Source organism: Paroedura picta, chromosome 3, assembly GCF_049243985.1.
Source record: "Paroedura picta isolate Pp20150507F chromosome 3, Ppicta_v3.0, whole genome shotgun sequence".
NCBI lineage: Eukaryota > Metazoa > Chordata > Lepidosauria > Squamata > Gekkonidae > Paroedura > Paroedura picta.
Window position 1 is genome coordinate 48,633,455 of NC_135371.1, and position 18,570 is coordinate 48,652,024.

Here is an 18,570-nt window from a genome sequence, read left to right on the forward strand (position 1 = left end):
TGATACAGCATCTGGTGGAGCAGAGAGTAGGATGTGATAGTCTTGAATCCCATAATGCAGGGTGAAGAGGAGCTAAGCATAAGCACCTCCAAGTGTCTGACTCTCACCCAAATGTTCCATGTTCTTAAGCCTTTCCAGGACACCAGTGTGGTCCTGAATGCTCATAGGTTAATTTGAGATAGGTGATTCCACTCATCCGTGGTCTGGATTGGGCACTAGCCACAGTGCTGAGTCCTTCAATGGATATCCTGCCACGGTGCATAAGTTGCAGAGTGGTGTTGATATCCGCCTGCATCCTTTGTATGGGAAGAAGGAAATTAGGCTAGCTTGATTCTGTGACCCACTCATAAAAGGAAGCATTGGCGTTTTGCAGTTCTGTAGGGATGAACTCTGTGGAGAGGTATGGGCCTTGCGTGACTCCAGGCTAGATGTTGAGGGGCCTGGTGTCAAGTATGATGGGGGAGGTGAGAGCTTGGTGGAAGCAGAACATTCCCCTTCCTGGTCATCCTCTGTTGAACAAGGTTGCTATGGCATTAGGGAGAGACAATACTGGTCCTCAGTAGTCTTAGGGGAGGTGGTCAGCATCACTCAGCCTGTGCCAGCTATTGAGGAGGACTCCGCCGAGGTCATGGTCACAACATAGAGCCCCTCCCCCATTGTAATCTCTTGGAGTACTGATCACAGAAGTTTGCCACATGGCCTGGTCTTTCCACGCTAGCCATGAATCTTCTGTCTTGCCCACCCAACAGCATTCAGAGTGAACATGTGTTCTCCAATATAGGAGACGTAATAAGCCAAGTTGCTCACGAATGGACCTGTCCATGGTGGAAGAGTTAACATTTTTGTTTTATCAATCTCCCCTTGCTCAGGTACCCATGTGTTGAGATAGGCGATGCAGACATATAATGAAATGTCATGTTGACCAGAGCATCCTGTTCTCTCACCCATTTCCATGGTAGGCAGGTAGGAAGTTGGTTTAGGTAGGTAGGTGGATAGATAGGTAGAAGGTTGGTTAGGTTGGTAGGTTGATAGGTGGAAAGAGCACTGGACCCAGGGAGCGTGTTGGGAGCTACACCCCATCCAGGCCCCTCCAAGCTTGTGGACCCTCATGGTCATATGTACGGGTACCACTTGGCCCCTATGGGGCTCCCTATGCCCATTTCATTCATCATCCATTAAGTCCATAGGAAACCATTCTCCTCTTTAAAACTATGACATTGGAAGGTAGGTGGGTGGATGACCACCCTCCAGGGCCAAAGGGGAGAAAGGTGGACACTGGATGACACCCAGAAACCATGCCCACAATGAGCCGATGTAGACCACAGTGAATTTCATATCTATAGCACCCCAGGAAACAGCTAAACAGTTAACAAACTTGAGGAAACCCAAAGGTTTGTGAATGGGGTGTGTGTGTCCGTGCAAGTTCTGGGTTCAAAGTTCCTGATGCCCCCCCAACCCACAACCCCCCCCCACAAACCCAACAAACTTCCATTTTCCAGGTCCATGCCCACCTCTAGTTTATATTCATGATTATCAAATTTTACTGGTAATACTGAGAACAAAAAATAGCAGCAAAATGTGAGTGTGACTCAAATACTGCTGTAGATCAAACCATCCCCAGATAGTAAATTTGATCCAATTGATTATATCATCTCATGTTTTTCTTAGGGGGTTCCCAGTCCCCCAAGAGCTGCACTTTCAGTGCAAGGGGAGGGGCAAGGGAAGTCACATTGCATGAATGGAATTCCCTTCCATCTGCAGAAATGACTAGTGAATCCAATTCAGACCAAAGTGTGTGACAATCACATACTTGTCACATACTTTGGTCTGAATAACCATGAATAAAATTTGACTTGACTTGACAATGCTTATCAGAGATTTTATTCTTAGTAGTTAGTGTAGAGAGCCAGTTTGGTGTAATGGTTAGGAGTGTGGACTTCTAATCTGACATGCCGGGTTCGATTCTGCACTCCCCCACATGCAGCCAGCTGAGTGACCTTGGGCTCGCCACGGCACTGATAAAACTGTTCTGACCCAGCAGTGATATCAGCGCTCTCTCAGCCTCACCCACCCCACAGCGTGTCTGTTGTGGGGAGAGGAATGGGAAGGTGACTGTAAGCCGCTTTGACCATCCTTCGGGTAGAGAAAAGCAGCATATAAGAACCTTCTTATTCTTCTCCTCCTTCTTCTCCTCCTTCTCCTTCTCCTTCTAGATTTCTCCCAGAGAAACTGTTTTACCCCTAGGCTATTTCAGACCTGTGACTTTCTTACTCCATGTTTTACATGACTGTTATTTACTACTACTTCAGAATCTCTTATGGTATTTCCCCCCTCATATAGTATATCCTTCCCTGGAATCAGATGAAGATAATCCAGTATTCAAGTCCCGATCAAAGAAAAGGAAAAGTTCTGATGACGCTCCATATAGCCCAACAGGTAACATTTCTAATGTTCCAAATCCAAAAGTATATAGAAAAATACAGTAAAAAATATTTAATTAGCAGGATAGATAGATGTATTTTTCCCAGTGATCTGAAGAAATCATAAAATAAATCACATCTGCTTAATAGGTGCCAATAATGAATGAACATACATTATTTAAACATTCAATATACATGATTCTTGCAAAGTAAATGTACTTCGAGGAGGGAGAGGAATGATCTAATTAGCACACTGTGGCATTGCAGCACTTCTGCCAGGTGCTCTTGATGTACCAAATGTCAGCGTATCTGAAGGTGCCACTGGACTTGAATTTTGTCCTGGGTTATATATGACAGTGAAATCCTAAGAACTCTTTCTTGGGAGTAAGCTGTCACTGAATAGACTTGTGTAGGATTCTGTGGAGACCGACTTAGGATGGCATTCTTAGCATTGCTAGCATATATAGTACAACAACACTGCATTCTGTCCAATATTAATTTTTTGCTTTTGCATTTAGCAAGAGTCGGCCCATCAGTACCTCGGCAAGACAGACCTGTCCGAGAAGGTACAAGAGTTGCCTCTATTGAAACTGGACTTGCAGCAGCTGCTGCCAAATTATCCCAGCAGGTGAGTTTATCATTTCTTTGTGGACCATTCCATGCTACTTTTCAGAAACTGCTTTTTCCCCTTATACTATAGATACTATAGATTATCTGAACACTTATCACAAGAACTTCTACAATCATTATAAATAATCTTATATAAAGAGTTCAAGTAAGAAAGAAATTAGCAGCTGTTTCTAAGACTGGGTTCCCAAGGCACACTGGAAACACTGGTTTGAACTGCAAAATCATGTTTCAAATGAAGTGGAATTTTGAAATGGATAGAGAGTCAGGATTTCATTTATTGAAAAGTATCATAAATAGAAATATCTTGCTAAAATGTCACTGAAAATGGCTTTGCTGTCTGTTGTAAAGTCGTTCCTAAGCCTAAGGTTTCTTACTGCAGAGACAGTCTTAAGTTCAACGGTGTTAAGGGACTCTGAGGTCCATATTTTCAGGACTTTATTATCAGAAAGAGCATGTTGACAATTTGTAAGCCCCAAATATTTTTAATGTCACGGAGGTCAGCTTTTTGACCTTATTAATATCTGCAAAGGCATTCATATACACAGATACATCTACAAAGTCCTAGGAAGGATGTCTTAAAAAACAGGTAATTTAAGCAGGTGATTATAAACAGTATTCTTTGGAAGTCTCCCATCCAAATCCTAGCCTGGACTGACCCTGGTTAGCCCCGAAGATCTGATGAAATTGGGCTATCCTGGGTTATCCATTATTTTAGTAGTGGTATATTTTTTCTTTCTCAATTATTCTTTAATAATTTTTTTCAGTACTTGAGCTGGGAAAAGAATAAACTGAACAATGAGTGAAGTCATTACTGAAATTTAATTGGTCCAATGACTGACTTATATGTGTTTATACAGTAAAGAATCTATAATAAAACTTCCAGTGAGCACTAAGATTACTACATGTTTGAAGCATATTAAAAATGCTTTGAATCTCAGGATGCTTTTGAAACAGTATCAAAGAAAGTGAGATCTTTCTAAAGCCAGACTTTGCAGCATATGTTTATTTTTTTTCAATTGTGTAATCGCTGCGCCTTTCATATTTGAAAAGGCATTAGAGGATTGTAAGAAAACATGCTATAAACTATGGCTTTTATTCATCTAAATGACCAGCACACTACCTGACATAGCTAAGCATTTTTAAGTCCCACTGATTTCAGCTGGGAAATTAAACAATGAATATAAACTCTTAGGGCCATTCCGCACTCGTCCAAAAAAGCACAATGGTTACAAATTGAAATCGCTACAGTTTTGCTGTTATGCACAACGTCCTTGAAAATCTGCAACACTCCTGAAACCAATCCTCAAAAAGCGCTTCATTGTAGCGCTTTCAGGGAAATCGCAAAAAGTGGATTCACCCTCCGGAAAGCGCTACGCTCTTGCAACCAATCTGCAACACTAGCGGGAAAGTTCTGTGCATTACCATTGTTGCGGTTTCTGCAAAGTCCCTCCCCCTAGCTCTCTCCTCTGATCTTCCGTCAAAGTGATCGCTATTTTTTTTTCTCCGAGCGAGCGGAGATCAACGCACCGGTGAGCCTTTGTTTACCCAGCGAGGCTTCCCTGGCTGTAGAGCTGTTTTAAGTCACCAAGCACGAAACAACACACAGCCCCGTTTGCTGGTTTATTTTCCCTTTATTTTTCACTGCATTTTCAGCCGAAAATTGCGCCCGTGCCGGGGGGGGTTAATTTTTTTTTTCACTCAGGGGGAACGTGGCAACAATGAAACAGCAGCTCAAACACCACCTGCTACCTAGATAGGTCTCTCTGTTGCAACGAATCTACGCAGATTCATTGCAACATGTGCTTTTTTTTAACTTCCTTAAAGGGAAAGGGGCTTTTGGGGATCATGATAATGGCCGCCCATTGGCTGCTTGACGGCCAGGGGCAGGGCGAGCTCGGCAATATCGCTTCCTGACTAGCGATTTTTGCCAAGACCGGAAACCTGTGGGAAACGATAGAAACGCAACTGGATTCCACTACAAAGCCAGGTATGCATAACGACGAATTCCACAATTTGAAATGGCGTTTTTTTGTTCCGCAACCAATTTGCCACATAGATCCTGGTGCGGAATGGCCCTTAGACATTTTCTGAATTGTCTCTGGGTTGATTATTGCTTCTAAGACAACAGCGTCAAGTCTTCTCCGCCTGCTCTCTTGCCTGTAATGTTTAGCAATGCAAAATGTATGACATAAGGACATCGTTTGTGAGCTCTCCCCCCCCCCCATTTGATTTTTATTGACTACCTCTTGCAAAGGCGGAGAAACTTGAACTATTGTAACATCATTGTTACCAAACTGGATCCTTCAAAGGGATTTGTGGGGAATCATGAATATAGTAAGAGGCTGGGTAACACAAGATCTTTTCTACCAATTTTTACAGGGTCCGTTCCCTGGGTAAAATCCTTCTTAAGTAAAGATGGCAATTAAGCTTATGCTCAAAGGGATTTATTTTGGGGGAATATTGGGGTACATTCAAAACACACAAAAGCAAAAACATACAAACACTAAGTTCCACAGAGGGAAATGTTAGAGAAATACCGCCACCTGTCTTGGGTCCAAGCAGCAAGGACATGGGCTTGACAACATCAGGGGTAGAAACTATGCCAGATGTAGTGAGATCAACACAACACAACACACACACACACGCACTTTGGAATTGTGCAAGGGTAAATATAATGTTTGAAATTCCTGGGTCAGCCTGGTGACTGCCTACAATGAGGTAAGTGAATGATGATTGGTTGTGAGTTATGGATTAATTTGATAGGGTGGTTGGCATATGAGGACGCTAGAGTGGGAGGTATGGAGTAAGCTCATCAAGCGGAGAAATACCTTGGCTAGGTGTAATGTGTCACTAATGGCCCTGTATTGTTGAATCAGGAAGGACTGGGTGGGGGGGGCTACAATGGGAGACATTTAAGGGCAGGAGATTTTGCATGGACATTTAGGGGCAGGAGAGCCAGTTTGGTGTAGTGGTTAGGGGTGTGGACTTCTAATCTGGCATGCCAGGTTCGATTCTGCACTCCCCCACATGCAGCCAGCTGGGTGATCTTGGGCTCGCCACAGCACTGATAAAACTGTTCTGACCGGGCAGTGATATCAGCGCTCTCTCAGCCTCACCCACCCCACAGGGTGTCTGTTGTGGGGAGAGGAATGGGAAGGCGACTGTAAGCCGCTTTGAGCCTCCTTCGGATAGGGAAAAGTGGCATATAAGAACCAACTCTTCTTCTTCTTCTTCTTCATGTTGCTGTACTGGACAAAAGAGACAAAAGAAGCTGCAGTTAGTATGTGAAGGGAAATACCTTTCCTATTGATAGTCTATTGGCCTTAGGCTGGGAGGGGTGATTTCTATAACATGCACATTTAGCTCAATCAGTTGGGCAAGCAGGAAGTAGAGGATAATAGAAATTTGGCCTGGCTTTTCTAAGCAAGAGAAAGAAAGCTAGTGAAGCCAAATAAGATGGAGACCTGGCCTGGCTTCATGGGTTTGTTAAGGGACTCCAACTGACTCCATAGTCAGTCTCTGCTAGGCTGGTTTCTGTGTGTACTACCCCGCATCATGTCACATCTTCTGCATTTATAAACATTTCCAGGGCGATTAGGAGGGAAATGCAGCTACTATCAGCGGTAGCCATTTGGTATCTTTAAATATTAGCACTACCTTAAGTTGTATGTTGTTTTGAAATAGTTAAGAAAAATTATTAAGTATGCACTTAATACTTCCATTTAATAAATAGGGCTTTATTATGATTATTATTCATATGTACAATAGCCAGAGATCGACAGCAAGATATAAAACCAAATATCTTAACAGGTAATCAAAATCCCACAGTTGCCAAATGATAGAATATCCCATCAAAAGAATCCAATAAGGCTTGCATTTAATAACTCGTGAACCAGATCCTTAAATATACTCTAAAATTGTCTGTTGTATTTCACACCGTGTTACTCTGCCTGTATTGGTAGAAAAGAGCAAGAGTCCAGTAGCATCTTAAAAACTAACAACATTTGTGGCAGGGTATGAATGGACTCCGGGGAATGGTAGAGGACAGGAAGGCCCGGAGGATTGTTGTCCATGGGGTCGCGATGGGCCAGACACGACTTTGCACCTAACAACAACAATCAATGTTCTGTGAGTCACTGATCACTTCTTCAGATCTCGAGCGGTGAGCAGTGACTTATGAAAGCTCATCCCCTGCCACAAATGTTGTTAGTTTTTAACTTTTGCCCTTTTATGTTATGCCGGTGGGTTATAAATCCTTCTGTCCCATAATAATCCTTTATAAATCATAATGCACTCCACAATTATGACAAACCAAAACAAAGCTATCTCTTTGCCTTTGGCAGCTTAGCTTGCTTCCAAGATTGTGCTACCAACATCCTTGCCATAACTGATAACTTAATTCTTCTAACCTTTTTTTGCCAGCTCATGGGTGTCTGTTAGCATTTTGGCATTTGACTATGCTGCTGTCTTAGACTATTGTAAACAAGGCATTGCCAGAAGCAACTGATTCCTTATTGAGGTACTCATATTAACCATAGGCAATACAAGAACTATTCACAGATGGAAGGTGTGCCTTATATCTTATACTGGCTTTAGTCTCTTGTTACTTAAAAAAAACAAACTTTGGAGTTGAAAAAAACAAACTTTGGAGTCAAAGGTCATTTTATCCATTCTTTCTATCTTTGTGTCTGGGGCAATTCTGGAAGGTAAAAACATGTATTTCATTTCAATCCCTTTGCTCATGCCTGAACTTGCATTCAATGATTTAACAAAGTATGACATTGACTGAATGTTTGCAAGTTTTCATTTCTGCAATAGTGAGTTTATGGTTTTTCATCCTTTTTCATATGTGAAGCAGACTTTTTAATGATATACTTCTTATTATTATGTGAGGATGAATGAAATCTGAATAACATCTATAGGGAACCTTCAGTCACTCTGTTTCAGCACTGGAGGCCTCGTGCTGGTTTGCAGGCTGGAGTATGTGCCAGGGCAGGTTGCCCTGCATCTTCCCACTCCTACACAGGGGAGCATTTGGCCCAGTGCACCTTGTCCTCCCCAGATTTGTGTTCCCGCATGGGAGCTGAGGCTCCCCTGTGCAGGAGCAGGAATACACAGGAAACCTTAAGGTCCTTGGAGGGAGGGTAGGATAAAAATATGACTGATAAAACACTTTATTTGCTCTGTAAATGCCACTCCTTCTGAACATAATAGCAGACCCCCTGCCTGTGTTCTGAATTTGAGGCCCATGTCAGAACTGGAAAATAAACTTTTTGCATCCATTTTCCTACAGGTCACAATTTGGATGCATTGTATAGCTTAGATCAGGGGTAGTCAACCTGTGGTCCTCCAGATGTCCATAGACTACAATTCCCACGAGCCCCTGCCAGCATTTGCAAATGCTGGCAGGGGCTCATGGGAATTGTAGTCCATGGACGTCTGGAGGACCACAGGTTGACTACCCCTGATGGTTTGCAGAAAGAGCTTGTTTAATAAAATATGAGCGTTGCTTTTAAGCTGATAAAATTATTTGATCACAGAATGTTTTTAATATTGAAGCTGTCTTTTGAACTTAAGAAATAATATACACATGCTGTGCAGCTTCTAGCAGGATCCTTTTTGTGTACGTGTAGCATTTATCTGAGTACTCAGCTTGCTGGGGGGGTAAATGGTAATGACTGGGAAAGGCACTGGCAAACCACCACGTATTGAGTCTGCCAAGAAAACACTAGAGGGCGTCACCCCAAGGGTCAGACATGACTCGGTGCTTGCACAGGAGATACCTTTACCTAGCATTTATCTGATATCAAGAATGCATAGTGTATCAGTGTTTATTAGTTGCCATTATTCTGAAGTCAGTAACAACTTTGTCTATAGGAGGAGCAAAAGGGTAAAAAGAAAAAGAACACCAAAAAGAAGTTATCACCCAACAATGCAAATAAACTCCCTCAGGAAAGCAGCTCTCCTGAACCCAAGCTGGAGTCCCACAGCAGTAGTCTAGCAGACCATGAGTACACAGCTGGTGCAAGCACGTTTGGAGTTGCCCAAGTTAACAGAGGTTCGCAACCCATGGCTCCTGGAGTTTTCCTCACACAAAGGAGGCCCTCATCATCACAGAACAACACAGCTGCCAAAGGTAGTGTTCATAGATTTGTATCCTGTTTTGTTATCTAATTTGTTCCTTTGGGGTAACAGAATTGTTTCACTTTACGTTTTGCAAATCATATATAGGCTCAATTCAGGCCTAATGCCAAACTACAGTTTATTTTAACTGTCGTTAGTTTGTGAGAGTAGGATATGACATACAGATTGGCATCCAGTTCCAGGCTTGCCTTAGTAAATGCTGGTTTTATCAGCATCTTATTCTCCCAGCCTATCGTGTGTTGAGGCTGCTGTTAGAAAACAAGGCTGGATTAATCAAAGTCACTGCCATTTATAGATCACACAAAATCTTAGGTAATAGTGGATGATAAAGTGGCTGATAAAGCAACCTCAAATGATTGCTCCAGATCTTGGTTTAATGGACCATAACTAACCATAACCATCTAGCATGAAGACTGTGCAAGGACTGCCAATCCTCATGGCTTTCTCTTTCTCCTAAGAGTCCTTTCTGACTTTTGGGAAAGTGTATTCCCAGGTCTCAGAATGTATATGGAGTAATAGCTACTGGGGGAGGGGGGGGAAGGGGTCACATAGCTCCCTTCCATAAGTGGAGCTCCACATATGCAAGAAGCAAGAGGAAACATTTTGCCCTCCTGACTGCATCTTCCCAATCTTTATGGCCAGATGGGTCCCATAACTCTGGGAATACACTTTCCAGGGATCAGAAAGAACTTTATTAACCCTGCCTTCCAGTAGCTCAGTGAGATCTGCTTCAGCCCATGCTTGGGCCTTTCCTTTTGCTGTTCTGGTACTTTGAAATCATTTGCTGGATCAAGTGAGGAGAATTTCTAATCTATAGCAATCCAGAGAATTCTGCAATTAGAATAGGTTGAACTGATTCTCACGGATGGGTTCTGTGTTTTCATTGGGCTGGATTGTGCTAAATTTTATATGCTGCTTTGAGCTTGGCCTTTGAAGAAAAACTGGATAGGAATATTTGAAATAAATAAGAAATTGCAGCATTTTTTACATTGAAACTCCTATACCTTCAGTCATATTAGGCAATAATAAAACTCATTTGTTTACAAAGTAGAATAAATTTTCAAATTAAGGCCATTTGATTGTATTTTGCAGCCAGTCATGCATCTATGATCTTAGCCATGCCTCAGTTCCCTTCAGAAACCACAGAAAAAGAAACAATGTGAGGAGCCAATGATGCTGGTGTAAATAACTAACACCTGCTACTTTGCACAAGTAGATTTCAACTGTTGGTTTTTTAACAGATGGTTTCTACAGGTATGAAGACCCCCTCCCCTTTTCAGGACTCATGGTCTTTAGTTCATCACAAATGTTTTGAAATTGTTATGACTTAGGACTGACTTATTGGTTTACTGTCTCTTCAAATGTATCTGAAGCACATTTCAGCAGAATCAATAAAACAGTTAAACTACATTAACATACTTTAAAAACAATAAAGAAAATATCAGCATAAGATTACAGAAGACATCATTAAGGTGAGAAGTGCATTTCATTTGGCACCAAAATCTTAATAGAGTGGAAGCCATGCAGGAACTTTTGTGTCCCTACTGAAAGAGCCCACCCCTTTTGAAAGTTGGGTTTACAGAACAAGATTTTTGTGATTGTATCTATATGGGAGAAGGTAGTCTTTCAGATATCTTGGTTGTGGCTTGGTTAGAGTTTTAAAGAAAATCAACATAAAGCTAGCACTCCAAATTGTGCTTCTGTGCAGCTCTTATAAAAATGTAACTCAGCTGAGCCAATAACCGGAATTTTGAACCATTTGAAGTTTTCAAACGGAATTCAAAGGCAGCCCAATGTAAAACACATTCTAATGATTGAAACTCATTACAATCAAACACTGATAACCATGACCAAATCTTACTTCTTAAGGAAAGCCTGCAGGTGATGCGCCAACTGAAACTGGTAAACAGAAGACAGCTGAACCTTCTTCTGTAGGTATGTATCTAATAGCACTCCCAAGCTATGAAACTGTTTCTTTAGCCAGAATGTAACACACTAGAGCAAACTGACCTTTTTACCCCAAGACACTCCCCTCATCTGCTAGTAACACCTCAATCATGTCTGGATTGAACTTCATTTTATTGGTCCTCATCCGGTTCATTATCACCTCCAGAAAGTCATTCAGAATGTCCATAGAATCATAGAGTTGGAGGGGACCACCAGGGTAATCTTGTATAACCCTCTGCAAAATGCAGGAAATTCAGAACTACCTGCCCACCCACAGTGACTCCAATTTCATGTTCAGATGATGCCCCCCCCCCAAAAAAAAACACACCCTAGAATCCCTGGCCAGTGTGGCCTGGAAGAACTTTGCTTCCTGATCCCAAAGTGGTGATTGGCATGTCCATCAACTCCCCTCTTTGTTAAACAAGACATAGAGCTGCATATTGATGATTTCATTCTCCAGATCTTTGATGACATATTTTAATGGTTTCTTGTAGCAAGGGAAATAAAATTCTTTATTTTGTGAGATTCTTTAACAAGGATGGGGAAGAACTTAGTAACTGTTTCTCAGCATTACCTCTCCTGGAACTAATCACCCAGTTATGAGTTGAAGTTTCTCCTAACTGAGGCTTTTCATCAAGGCAACAATGTAGTCTCAGTACCAAAACGAGGTTGGAAGCTTGTCTCTAAATCTGAGACAGAATAGTCAGTCCATAGTCAGTCAGTGAGTTTAAAGTCTGAGCAGGAAATCAGACCAAGCCACCCATATAAAGTTTACTGTCTCAGGTAATATGAAAATTCTCTCTGTGGTGTTTGATCTGTGATGACCGATTTGCACAGATAAGACTTGCTATTGCTGTAATGGTGATGAATATTCTTTGGAGATCTGGTGTTGCATAGTAGCTAAGATGTGGCTTGTGAAGTCCACAGTTTAATTTTCATTGCCTTGCAGGGGGATATTGACTGCCTAAATGAGGACACTGACAACCATAATTTGGCATAAAATATTTGGCCACAGCCTTTATTCAACTTTGAGCGTGGCAAGCATGGGAAGAGAAATTTGATGGGCCCGAAGGTTGCAGAGGAAAACCACCCCCCTGCATAATTGTTGGAACCTGCAGTGGTGTGTGGAGGATAGAAGCCTCATCTCCCTCACCTACACCCCCCTTCCTCTATCAAGGGGGATGATCCCACTGCTACACATCTTAATGCCCCCAGAATCCCATAAATCGCAGAGGAACCTGCTGCTGCTGCATCATGAAGTGGGCCTGTCCCATCCCTGGCTCCCAAGGCCCTGGAACCAGCAGCCGCCACCAGCGTCGCACAGTTCATGGGCAGTTGAGGATTCACTGTCACAGCCTGCCCTGACCCATCACTTTCCCCCCACTGGCATCCTTTTTGGTGCCATGGTCACTTGTTCCCCCCCTCTCCCTCACTCTCCTGCCAAAATGGCCTGTGAGAGGCTTAGTTGTTTTTAAACTTTTTTGTAAAACAAACAAACAATGCCCCGCAGCATGTCTAGCATCCCTTTCCCCTCAAAAAGTAAAACAAAATAAAATCGCTGGGCTTCCCTGACGTCATGAGGTGGTTGGGCCAGGAAAACGGCTCTTCCCACCAAGCGACACATCTTCGGGCGCCCTCAGGGGGAAAAGAGGCTGAGCAATGTCAGACCATCATTTTAACAGATGTCTGGCTCAGCCACGCTCCCATCGCCGTGCCAACATACATGCTGCCCAGAAGATGCCAGGTCTGGGAGTTGTCTCCCACTTGCCAGGTCCCTGTTGGCATTCCTCCCCCCGCAATGGCTCCCTTTAGATGAGTCTTGGGGGTTTTCTAACAGGTTCTTACACAGTATACTCATCTAAGCTAAGCTGGGTATCCACCCTGTTTAGTATTTGGATGGGAGACCACCAAGAAATATCAGTATTCCTACACAGAGGCAGACAATGGCAAACCACGTCTGAATGTCTCTTACCTTGAAAAATCAGCTGTGACTTGACAGCAACCCCCCCCCCAAAAAAAACAAAACCAAAAAACCCCTATTACTTACATTTATCCCCCCTATAAACTTCTAGTTTCTTTATAAATATAGTTTTGTGACTCGGCATGTCTTTTTCTCTCTCAATTCTAGGGAAACGTACAAAAAAAGGAATGGCCACAGCTAAGCAAAGGCTTGGGAAGATTTTGAAGATTCATCGGAATGGGAAACTTCTCCTCTAAAATTTAGCCACAACTGGGACTATCAAGTTCAGAATGTCCTGAGCTTACACTAACTCTTCAACTCTTGAAGGACTCCAGTAGTATTGTGCAACATCCTAGGGACAATACTAGTTAACTTTTTGCCACCACTTTAATAAATTCTTTTTAACTTTCAGCAGTTAAAACATGTACAGAATACTGCTATAAATATTTTTTAATATAGATGTCCTTTCTCAAATTGCTGAGAGTGACTAGTTCGCAAAAAGTTAATACTCCAAGACACTGAGGATCATTCCAGTTTTAGGAAAGTATCCCTTTAACTTGTTTATAAGTGAAGAAGTTGTTTTAACAGTATGCACATTAATTTCAATTACACCTCATGTATCAACCGTACCAATTTTAAAGAGGTATCTGATTCAGTGGCAAAAGATCTGAGGGTTTTTTTTTTAATCTGCGTTTGTTCAAATTAACTTAGATTGAGATACGAGGTTTATGCATTTATTATATGTGCAGGAAATTAAATGCACACTGGAATTAATTTTTTTACCTGGATCATGATAAATACATTTTGTTCAATAGAAGAAATTGCACTTCAGTCTACTAAAGGCCTTTCCTATAAGCAGATGTTTGATGGCCATGGGTGAATGAATTTATTTTATGAGCAGTTCAAGGTGGCTTTCAGAATATAGTCTGATGAATAAACATTTGTTAATCCAGTTATTTTATAATCAGTGGGAGTTGTGCCATTAACTTCAACTAGTACTGGATGCCAGCTCTTGAATTTCCATTGGTAGATTCCCCCCCCATACACATCTGTTATACTTTTTAAAAATCAAATATTAGCACATAATTCATTCTCGTTTTCTTGTTTTGTCTCTTCAAGTCAGTGTCTGATAGGAGTCTGAGTTCAGAATCATATATCTAAAAATCTCATAAACCTATGCCTACAATTGGGGAAAGCCTACAAACCTAATTAGTATCTCAGAGGTAAGAGGTGAACATGATAGCTCTGTAAGCAATTCTATATGCCAGGGGTAGTCAAACTGTGACCCTCCATGGACTACAATTTCCCATGAGCCCCTGCCAGCAAACGCTCATGGGACCTGTAGTCCATGGACATCTGGAGGGCTACCCCTGCTATATACTAAGGACTCCCAGGAGAACATTTTTAGGATTGCAAAACATCTTCAAACTCCCAGATGGTTTGTATAAGACTTATATACATAGAGGAATAAGTCAATTTCTGTTTCCCAGTGTTTTTTAGTTCAGAGTCCCAACCTGAATAGCCCAGGCAAGCCCAGACCCATCAGATCCCAGAAGCTAAGCAGGGTCAGCCCTGGCTAGTACCTGGAAGGGCAACCTCCAAGGAATACCAAGGTTGTGATGTGGGGTCAGGCAATGGAAAACCACCTCTGAACATCTCTAGCCTGGCAGCCAGACAATCTTAGCATTTCCTGGCTGTTTTACACATATGCTATACATTAAATAAAAAATAAATAAATTAGTTCAGAGTTGCTGTTTTGGAATAACACGGTTGGTTCACAAAGTTAGAACATGTTACCTTCTAAAGAGCTGCTTCTTACACTAACCTTGACCCCTTTCATATGACCTTTTAAAATGCACTTTGGCTTATGAAGGCAAACATTTTTTTTAAGGTTTCACATACCTAAAGAATAAAGCAACACACACAAAAAAAACCTCTGGCTCAAATCAGGCTTTGGAAAACCCAAATTAAGCTTCATGAACTGCAGGAGGAGGATGTTTTATCCTTAAAGCCAAAGTGGGTTAAAGAGCTCCTACTAAAGGGGCCTTTGGGCCTTCGTAACTCCTGTGAGTCTGATTTCCCATATTGCCCCGGTAACATTAAAATGGATCACTCTGTGCAAACAGCATAATTCCAGTACCAGTACCAGTGCTGCCAGCTATTGGGCAAATGATGAAGTAGTGTGGGGAAATAACCATGTCCTGTTCTATCATACATGGGCTCCTTGTGTCAAATGTTATCAGTGCAGTATGAGGCCTGAGCCCACAGAAATAGCAACTATGCCTTAAAGTTGATGTAACTTTTAGCCGTTATTTAAATACACTTTGCTTACTTGTGAATTTTAAGATCCGTGCTATTAGTTCCTCAATCAATTAGATCCAGGCTACATGATACACAGGAGATCCTGACTTGTTCAATTGTCCTAAAAAGCACCAGCAGATGAACAATTCAATTCATCTTGCCTAAGGATATGACACTGACCTGAACCTACTCCCTCAGGTGTGTTTTAGGTATGAAAGCAAATAGAACTCATCTCCAGGCATCAACACAGTTCAATTCTCCTGGAGAAAATGGCTGCCTTGGAGAAGGTCTCTAAGGCAGTATACCCCACTGGGCTGTTGACCCTCCCCCAAGTCTCCAGGTATTTCCCAATTATGGGTATCTGATATTACACGTAGTTTGGCCCTTCATGCAGGACAAAACACATGAAGCACAGGGATCTCCTTAATCAGGGTTTTTTCTTCCTCACTTTTGACTCGGCAGTTTTTATTTAGCCTGTGAACCACAGACCATTCACGAATCAGATCTATAAATGAATTAAAGACGTCTCTAAACAAGCACTTACAAGCCACCCCCATTGCCTAGCCCTGTCCCATTTTCCTGTTTTAGGAAAAACCAGAAAGGGAAGAAGAAAAAGTGCCAGAGGATCAATATTAACAAAATGTATGTCATGTGCAAGGCCTTTGGCTTTTTCTTCATGCCCGTGAGCCCATTAAGTAACTCCTGGCATGTTAGCATAATAGTTTGCGTATGCCTGGATATTGAGGCATGCAGAGAGGCTTGCAGTCATGTCAGTGTTGTGCACAAGGCTTCTGACATTCATATCAAAGCACTTCCTATCAGATCACATGTGTCTGAACGAGGACTGTGTGTGCATCCAGGTGTCTGATAACAGGAAAGCCAAGCTTATTGACAGTTTAACTGGATACTAGTTGTCTTTTGACTCTCTTAGTGTTTGGTGTAGAGTGCATTATTTTACATTAAATTTGCTTGTCTGCATTTAAACACTTGAGGGGTTACATTTGTTTCTCAGGCAATCCCATATTTTCATTTATAGATACATTTCCTAAAGCATATTTTTTCATAGAATGTAGCTTGTAAATAGCTTTTTAAATACCTTCTTTTTATAAGAGCAAAGTATCTTTAAACATTTCTTTCTATAGAATACTTCATTAACCTTTATACAAGTTTTTTGCCGAGTATTATCAACAGTTGAATTTTATGTTCTTAATTCTATGAGGGGAATTTTGTTTTGAGTCTCTCTTTTTTTGTTCTGTTTTGTTTTCCTTTTTATTTTATTTTGGCATTGCCTGAAAAACAAGTAAAACTTTGTGCAGCCTTATATGGAATCAAATAATAGTACAAAAATGATCTATTTAAGACACATTATGAAGAATAATCTTCAACTTTCTAATACCAGCTCCTTGTTTCAATTCTTGTATTATGAGGGGGGATACAATTATTTTATTAGCACCTTGTGAAGTGTTTCTGTGTTTTGTGATGATGTAATTTATTAATGTTTGTAGCTTTTTATATTTGTACATTTCTTATGAGCTTTGTTTATATACACATTACCTGGATGTGATGTCCATGAGGAAAAAAAACAGCTACAGAAAACAACGGAGGCCTTATTAGCTAACCTTTCTACAGAGATTGCGGGAAAACAAAGGATGGACATGCTAGGAGTTGTTAGTTGAATAGGGCCCCAGGATTATGCCGAGCAAGTTTTTTTTAAGCTTCCCTAGTATACTGTTCTTGTCAAGCATTTATATAATATATCGCAGACATCATGCTGGTTTTTTATTATTATTATTGTTGTTGTTGTTATTATTTTCGCAACATGTACATTTCTAACAAAGTTTATTGTGGCTATCTATTACAGTGTTTTATTTACCGATTCATATCAAATGCTCTTGTATCAAGTCCATGAAATCTAAGTAAACTTAGATCAAAATTTTAAAAGTAAAATATTTCAGGTTTTGTATACAATTGGTGTTTGTTTGTTCATTTTCAAACTTCATCATACAAGTGGCCAGAGACCGTGCTGAGCTATGCTTGCTGCCATACTGCTGTTCTCAGCACAGTTGGCCCTGAAGCAACTTGAGCAGGACTAGACGGTGCTCAAAGTAGTTGAGATCTGACCATTGTCTCCTAGTGGGACTGGAAAGCTGCTTCCTGAGTAGCAGTGCTTCGTTCCAGATGTTCCTCAAGGAAAGCATGGCTGACACACAGAATCAGCAGGATTACCTGTATCATTTCAGGTTCTGGAGCCTAAAAGAGTAGAAACAATTTCACAGACTATTTGAATCTAGAATTCCCAAGGGCACCCAAACTGTAACTTGGGGCACCTATTTACACTGGCTTCCGCATTCAATTCAGATTTGTCCATTGGGACTGGCCTCCTTCGTTGCTTTAAATGGAGAAACCTTTGCATGGGCAGGAGCCACCCTGAGCATGGACTAGATCAGATTGATTCTTTTACCTCTAGAGTGGGGCACCAAGATGCAATTCCTCTATTGTCAGATATCCATAAACATATATTAGAATAAAACCTGGATGTGATTCTCTAAAAGGAAATGGGATGCAGTGAGTGGGAGGTTTTGGCACACTTCCAGTACATTGTCATGTGTATTCCAGCTGTCAAGGCTCTGCTGTAGGTGAAGGTGATTATTTTATCCATTGACACATGCTCTGAAATGGTAGTTTTTACAACACATGGTGATAGGAAGAGATGCTGCTTTGGGCAGCAGAATATATTTCTAGTGATTAGAATCCTCTTAAAGACTGGATATTTCATTTCAACATGGTGCCATCGTGCCCTACTGAGGGTGCTGAGCCCATTGACACCTCTGAGGTGTGATTATTTCTATCAGGATGACCCTTATCGGCTGTACAGTCTTGTAGGATCTGAGTTTGTTGTGAGCTTTTTCTGATTTCCTCTGGAAACCTTATTTGTTTTATTTGTCTTATTTACAGAAATGTTTTTCCCCTTGTGGAACATACTTAAACAAGTCCTGGCTGAGCCACAGAAACTGCCATTTATTCCAGATTATAAATGGAAGTGAGATAAGCAGAGAAAATTACAATTACAAATACAAATCCAAGGAGTAATCTAATGGAAGCATTTACACATGCAAACTAATTGCTATAGCTGATAGGTGGAAATATTCTGGAAAAATCCAGTCTGCC

At 41.4% G+C, this 18,570-nt stretch overlaps 1 protein-coding gene and 1 long non-coding RNA gene across 3 annotated transcripts in view; one reads left to right on the forward strand and one right to left on the reverse strand.

Annotated features, from left to right (window-relative positions):
• The window catches only part of PHF2 (PHD finger protein 2), a 160,751-nt gene extending 143,381 nt beyond the window's left edge, over nt 1–17,370 (forward strand). For both annotated transcript variants that reach the window (XM_077325583.1, XM_077325584.1), the window contains 5 exons: nt 2,341–2,436; nt 2,939–3,048; nt 8,928–9,186; nt 11,064–11,129; nt 13,270–17,370. In XM_077325583.1, coding sequence (XP_077181698.1) covers nt 2,341–2,436; nt 2,939–3,048; nt 8,928–9,186; nt 11,064–11,129; nt 13,270–13,358 — 620 coding nt within the window. In that variant the 3' untranslated portion in view covers nt 13,359–17,370. The remainder of the gene's footprint in view (nt 1–2,340; nt 2,437–2,938; nt 3,049–8,927; nt 9,187–11,063; nt 11,130–13,269) is intronic.
• LOC143831956 (uncharacterized) overlaps nt 17,265–18,570 on the reverse strand; it is a 46,389-nt gene continuing 45,083 nt past the window's right edge. Inside the window, exon 6 of the long non-coding RNA XR_013229036.1 lies at nt 17,265–17,652. This is a non-coding gene — a long non-coding RNA (uncharacterized LOC143831956). The remainder of the gene's footprint in view (nt 17,653–18,570) is intronic.